This window comes from Penaeus chinensis, chromosome 21, assembly GCF_019202785.1.
Source record: "Penaeus chinensis breed Huanghai No. 1 chromosome 21, ASM1920278v2, whole genome shotgun sequence".
NCBI classification, from domain to species: domain Eukaryota; kingdom Metazoa; phylum Arthropoda; class Malacostraca; order Decapoda; family Penaeidae; genus Penaeus; species Penaeus chinensis.
The window spans coordinates 11,017,707-11,025,206 of record NC_061839.1 but is presented as its reverse complement, the minus strand read 5'-3'; the positions used below and the strand labels follow the sequence as shown (position 1 = coordinate 11,025,206).

General features: G+C 36.3%; 1 protein-coding gene across 2 annotated transcripts in view; it reads right to left on the bottom strand.

Annotated features, from left to right (window-relative positions):
• Positions 1-2,906: 2,906 nt before the first annotated feature.
• LOC125036487 (ELMO domain-containing protein 3-like) overlaps positions 2,907-7,500 on the bottom strand; it is a 14,544-nt gene continuing 9,950 nt past the window's right edge. For both annotated transcript variants that reach the window (XM_047629107.1, XM_047629108.1), the window contains exons 8-9: positions 7,198-7,325; positions 2,907-7,036 (exon numbers count right to left, since the gene is read on the bottom strand). In XM_047629107.1, the coding sequence (XP_047485063.1) occupies positions 6,939-7,036; positions 7,198-7,325 (226 nt within the window). In that variant the 3' untranslated portion in view covers positions 2,907-6,938. The remainder of the gene's footprint in view (positions 7,037-7,197; positions 7,326-7,500) is intronic.

The window sequence follows — 7,500 nt, the reverse complement described above, 5'->3', positions numbered from 1 at the left end:
TATTATTATCAATATCATTATTACCATTCCTATTACCATTATCATTATCATTATCATTAGCATTATCGTTATTATTATCATTACCATTATTAACATTACCACATCATTATCATTATCATAATCATAATTATTATTGTTATCATTATTATTTCATTATTATTCTCCTTATTATTGTTATGATTATTATCATTATGAATATTATTATTATTCTGTTAAATATTGTAACGTAAGAGAGATGTTGGGAGCACCGCTGTCCCCAGATGTAACGAGTGACCACCGCAAGCCACTAGATGTAAGCGTAAGAGAGATGGTCTTGGGCGGTCAATGAAAAAGGTTTAAGCTTGCTGGTTTATTTCTGAAGATAGATATGAGACCCCCCAAGAAACCCCCGTGTCCCCGGGTGGAGGACGAGGTGTTGGGGCTGGACCCTGTGTGGCTTGACCTGTCTGCCGTGTCTCTCTGCCTTCGTCTTACGCACGTGCCCTTTTATGCGGCGGTGTCTTTCGAGGGCGGATGTTTATTCCTGTGCAAAAACAGAAAGCCGGGCGACACCTGCGTTCTGCTTAGACGGAGGATGAAGTGTACCATCCGGTCTTGCTACGTTTTGTTGACATCGCTCGGCCACACGCATGGCTCGTCCTCGAGCCGTCTGCAACGCTTGAAACACTACAGTAGCGCATAGGGATACATGTTCTGTTCGGTATCAACAGATGGTTCCTGGTGATCCGATGGTCGCTAGGGTCGTCGCGTGCCAAGGTTTCACACTGAGGTGCAACACTCAGTAGCGAAGAGGGTCAATTGTCTTCAGAGGCTGTAATATAAGTGTACCAGGCCAGTAAAAGGGCTAAGGAGGAGGATAATAATACGTTTGTCAATCACCTTACAAGAAAAATTAGAGAATAATAAGAACAATTTGTCACAAGAAAGGTAACATGTCAAGTGGGTGTGAAATACTTGGACTTGTCATTAGTGAGTTCAGTAGAGTACCATCATGCTGAAGAGAGAAAAAAGTAACTGAACAAGAATTCCACCTCTTTGGGCTAAACAGGCAAGTATATATGCTTCGAACATATAGGCAGCTGGGCCTGGACTTAACTCTAACATTGCGCTTCTCGGGCGCGTCTCGGGGCTTCAATCGTATGAGCGTAAGTGTGCGGCGGGTACATGATTCATTCGTTTACGGCCATGAGCCGGGCATAAAATCAAATTGCGGTAATAATCTAACAGTGCGCGTCTCGGGCCATTCAATTGTATGAGCGTAAGTAGCTTCTCGGTGCGGCGGCCGCAGGATTTATTCGTTTACGGCCATGAGCCGGGCTTAAAAATTAACTTCCGGTGATAATAACTATGTAAGCCTATATGAAGTATGGTGTCGTTACCAGCGTTACAATTATTTGCAACAGAAGAGACTACCATCAGTCAGATACAGGTTACATATTCACCAATTCCTTAAACTAAAGAGCATAAATTCTAGCAAAAATGAGGATAAGATATCGAACTTCGAGAGGACGTCATGAAAGCGATTTGGGTTCAGTTATAAGTTTTAGGGATGGCACCTAGTAAAATTCATAATCCTAGAGTGAATTCCGTGTGGAGTGGACAGGTAGGTGGGTTTGGGCCTAAAGCAGGTAATCAACATGTATCTTAAAACTATGTGTGAAATACAGGTGTTGTGAAAGACAGTACGATATACACATATTCAGAGGAAGTAGTAACGAAGCACTTAGAAGTAGGGTACAGTACGCAGGTGAAAACAATAATATTACCACGAAAATCGTAGATGTAAATATGAATAACATAACGGAGAAAAAACGAACATATGTTCTAGAGAAAACAAAATATAATGAACTGTAATGTGAGGGCAGCAATAATAAACATTAGATAAAACACCAGTAGCAGAAAAATATTATAGCAATTAAATATGGTTAGGGAAGGGGAATGAGGTGTGGTGTGTGTTACTTACTTAGGTTTGATCTCAGTGTGACTTCGTTTGTGTTGAAAAAAACAATGGTTGACAGCGAGAAGTTATGTAGAATATAGTTAGTAGTTTGTGTTCGTTGATGCGGTCTCGCCAGGACAATTTGGAATAAAAAAAATAACGGCAAGGAATTTGCCAGAACGGTATTGGAGTGCAGCGCCATATAAGAGCGGAGGTTGGGGACATACACGTGTGCGAGAGAAAAGGATGGAGAACGATTTCGGAGCGGCTGCGAAAACCTTGTCTACTTGTTCTTGGTCATCTTTGGAAAAGGAGTGTTGTCAGAGAAAGGGGATCACAAAATCGATCCCATCTGGCTAAAAAGAGTACTCAAAAGATTTGTAGATGTGGGGGTAGCTGAAGGACGGGGGCCTTGTGGAAGAGGGAGTGGTGTTGTGTGAAGTAGTACTGCAGACAGTAGGTATTGTGGAGGAGATAGTAGGTGTTCAGAGTTGTGATCAAAGGAAAGCCTGGGGTCAGATAACAGAGGGAATTAAAAGCAGTGGGGCTAGTTAATAAAGGAGCAAGCCTCATTGCCCCTAATAAAGATACAAATTCTTCATTACTGGCCATGGTAAGCCAGGAGTATGTTGGCTAGACAGGGGATTACCACGTCCATGACTTCCCTTGGCCGTTCATGACTGGCACAAAGTCAGCCTTTCATCCTTTCAAAACGGCTCCCACGCCTTAAGAAGTGGATAGTAGAAGGGGTTGGAGAAGAGAAGGAAAAGGAGAAGGGAAGAAGAGAAGTTGAGCTGAGGGCTGAGACCCAAGGTAGGGGTGATCCCTAACATTAGGCCTTGGTGTCCATCTCCTATGCCCCCTTCCCATGATAACAATAGGATGGTGGCTGGGTCAGTCACAGGTTTTTTTCATTAAAAAGAAGATATATACCAGGGAAAAACATAGAGGAAATCAAACAACAAAACAGTGCTGGTATTTTAATATAAAAAGGTGAAAAGTTGTACACAATCAATTATAATAAGCATCACTTGTGTGCTCTTGTAGCTAATGCCATCACTGAGACAGTAGCTAGTTGATTTGCCAATATTCAAATGAAAATATATATTTTTTTTAACCAGACTTTCCAAATGACCTCAAATAGAAATAAAGAAAGTACATTTTAAGAATAAACTTAGTCTTTTATATTAATAACCAATGTCTGTTTATTTAAAATCAGCTTATTACATGACAAGAGCTCCATGAGAATCAACATTACTTACTTTAGGCTTGCATATCACAAAATTTGTTTCACTAAAAAAAAAAAAAATGTTTCATCCATATATATGAAGCATTATGCTTTGGTTCTCTTGTGAACAAATCATTAATGGAGAATTAAGTACATCAATATTCATGAACTTGTCAAATATAATGAAAACATCCAGTATCTACCTGTATCACCAATTGTCCAATCACTTTACAAAGACAGTAACATCATTGTTCATTCCATTCCTATATGGAGTTTATGTCATGATGTGATACTAAACATGTAGACATCAAGATATATAGCTATCTACTTCAATCATAATTCCCAGAGCGATAAGACTCATTATGCTGATTATTTTCTTACCTTTGCTTATATATTCAAATATGAAGAATTTTATATATAACCACATATAAATACATAAGGCTTGCAGTTGTTGACTATATAGCATATCACAATTATGAAAAAGACACAGATCATCTATTCTCATCATAATGCTGATGAGTCTTGCACCTATTACAATAATCAATAAAAATTATCCAAATACATAACACAAATCAGCCTTCATCCAAAGAAACATATAAAACACCATTTAACAGTAAACCAACAAGAGTATGCTCAGTCACAAGTAACAACAATGATGAAGAAAGGAAAAGTTCTTTATCACAATATCCATCTTAATACACTCTATAAATGTCTTAGTGTTACAGATATCAACCTAAGTATACCCATGGTTATCAAGCTTACTCTATAACACTTTATGATGAGACACACACAAAAACTGCTATAAAAGGTGATATGACTCCACATTCCAGCATAAACACAAAGGTAATAAAAAATAATGAGTATGTCTTTTCAGTTCATAAAACAAGTTTTGAACAATCTAAAGAAAGGAAATATACAAACTGAATAAAACAATTCTATAGTTTCACCGAGAGATGCAGGTATTGTACTTCGTACATCATCCTTCAATGAAGAGTAAAGCTAACTAAAAAAAAAGCATGTAGTACAAACTACACAAACTTTGGTTTACAGAAATGTAATGAGGGGGGACAAAACTAGCTCTCTAAGCCTAAAAATTAGCCCCTTGCCCCTAACTAGTCCTCCAGTAACTAAGCCTTCAACTTGCAATGTATGGCTGCACCATTAACTTGTAGGTGGTCCCTGTCAGTTTAAAAGACAATAATGTTTCTAATAAAAAAACAATCATAATAAGGGGCTTCATATGCCCTGAAGTGGTGAGGATACAACGTTTGATGATAAGGATTGTACACTAGCTATACAGTCCTTTAGATGAATCTTGTATTTTGGTTTTACAAACAACATTCTGGACATCTAGAATGTTTTTCTCTTCTACAGAATTTAAACAAACAATAAACATCATACATTTAGAAAGTATCATATTAAGTTCCATTATGTATTTCCTATATCCTATGATCACAGGGATACACTATTTTAAAGCCATAGCTATAGTCAGAGGGATATCTATTTCTAAAGCACAGTTTACAAAAAGGCTTCTGCTAATGCTGCAACATCTCTATTTTTACCCTTATCCGTGGCTGATTATCTTTGCCATATTTAACCCATTGGTGCCAGGTACATGAACTATCCACTGTAGTTTTGTTCTGAAAAATTTGTTTGCACACAGATGGCTCCACAATTGCTAGGTAACCAAGGAGTCAATTAGCAGGCCCTACATGATCTGATTTCCCAATTCTGTGAATATTCAGGAAGACATTATAACATTATTAACAATACTATTAGCATTAAAAAATCAAGAAGAAACTTTCCAAAAATCAAAGAAAAGTGTATACATCTGAGATAGGTAGAACAAGTAGTTGACTCCTTGGTGACTAAGAACTTGTGGAGCCATCTATGCATACAACATTACCAAATAAAACCAAACTAATCTTACAGTGGACACCACATGTACATCATCCCAGTATAATGGGTTAAGCAGTAGGTGGAATTTAACTCACAGAATTTGAACAATAGTTACACCTTCAATTAGTGCAACTTATGAAAATTATAAAATTATCCAAATTATTTAAATATTTTGGGAGTTCCACCTACAAAAATTATATATCTATTATTACCATAGACATCATTATACCAACTGAGAAGTGCACATCTCTGAAGTATACACTGTTAAAGTAGTTGTTGTTGAAGACCATAATTACTAGTAACTTGAAAGCCACCATTACATGCTCACACTTTGTAATTACACAGCCTGGAATCAACAAAATAAGTACTTTCAAAATATTCTTCTTAAAGCTACTCATACAAACAAAATCTACCTTATCAAGAAGGTCCCAGTAAAGGGTTATGAAATATCCCTGGACCAACTCTTGGAGCAAACTATCAGAACACAGCACCTACCCAAGTACAGTGCTACAAAGGAAATCTACACAGACATTCTACACAACTCCTAGCAACTAAAACATAATAATAAGTAGGCCAGCCTGACCTGGGCATTGTACATAGAGAGTCACACAATGTGCGGGCATGTTGTACCATACATCAATACTACAGTGCAGTGAGGTGATCCATTAGCAATAAACGTCTAATAAAAAGTTACGAGAGGTATTCCAGCTAATGTGCAACAGTATTATCTACAGAAAATGAGCAATATTGTTAGGTTTCCATCATACTTCACTAATTATTCCCATCCTTCATATCACATTAACTAATGTCATTTTGGGTTTTCTTCAGTTTGTCTGACTTGATCACCAACCTTGAAAATATTGTCTAATTCAATATGCAACATGATATGAAAAGTTTGAACATGTATTACGTGTGTCTTGGTAGATATTGTTATATCTTAGATTTCCTTATGATAAATACCTTAAATATTTTATCTTTTCACATCACTGTTAAAGCAGGAAAAACAAATGTAAAAGCTTCTTGAAAAATAATCTCAATTTTCAAGATACCAAGACATTCTCATGATTCTCAACCGGGTTAATTAAGCTCGTCATGCAGATTCACATCTATCTTTGTCATTGTTAGTCCACGTACTAAGTATCACAAAACACAAAAGCATATCACAGGTACTGAGATCTGCACCGCTGTCACAAACACAATAGTCAACTTATATTCATGGATTCAGTTTCCTTATGATGTCATATACTTCCTATTATTATATCTTTACTCAAATAAATCTATTTCTCATTAGCAGAAATAACTTCACTTACAGCATAGCATAATGAACATTCCTTGTTAAATATGAAAAGCGTATTTCACACTGTTAGCTTCATGCTTTGCCACATATGACCATAAGAACTGCTTAGTCAATATATATATATTCCTGAACTTTGTGAAGGAAATTCAAAAAAATCACAGGGGGGGAAATATAATCTTAATTTCCAAATCTAAGACACCTCATTACCCCCTAACAATTCCCACATATTTTTTTTTATCTACTCATCATAGTTGTTTGTGAAAGGCCTTTAAGATACCCCAAAATAGAACCACTTCAATTCTTTCAACCCAAGTATGCCATAGTCGTATGGTATTTGTGGCACTTTAAGAGTTTTTACCGTCTTCTAAAAATAAACATATATAGAGCACATAACAGAACGAAAATCTAATAATTCAAGTATTGTCTTCTTATATATATAAAACCTTGACCAAAAAGGTCACCTAACACCTGTATACTCACAACCAATCACTCTCTCTTCTTATATATCATATTGAATAAGCTTGTATATCACTGAGATCCTTCCATACATACAGAAAAATGTTTATTCTGCATAATCACAACATTTCAGCTTCCTGATGCGAGTATTTGCGGAGCTGTGCCTGTAACTTTTGCAAAACTGTCTTTACATTCCTCTTGCAGTAAGCTTCGGCATCTAAAAACAATAATAAGATGTAAGTAATTTGTGGCAATCAACAGTACCAAAAGATATTTTGTTCTAAGAAGAAATATTAATGCAAATGAACTACAAATCATATAAACCAACTACATGTTTTAAAATAACAGACAAGAAAAGGAGAGCGAAGTGAATCTTACCTTTTATCAGAAAACCTGAATCTTTTATGGTTTTGCATTCTGTTTTCCATATCCAGTAAATATGGAACATAACAGCTGTGAAATACTCGTTCAGGACATGTCTTACATTGCCACGGCTATTACACTCCCTGAGAATATAAGAACAATATATAAATATATCTTACATTAATATCAATGACAAAAAACAAAATTGTCACTAAATTTCTGAATTATTCTATCTCCTTCATTTCTTCTCCTATACTGTCCTTTCATCTACTCTTTGCTCTCCTCTTCTCATTCGTTCTTCATTTACCATATTTTTTT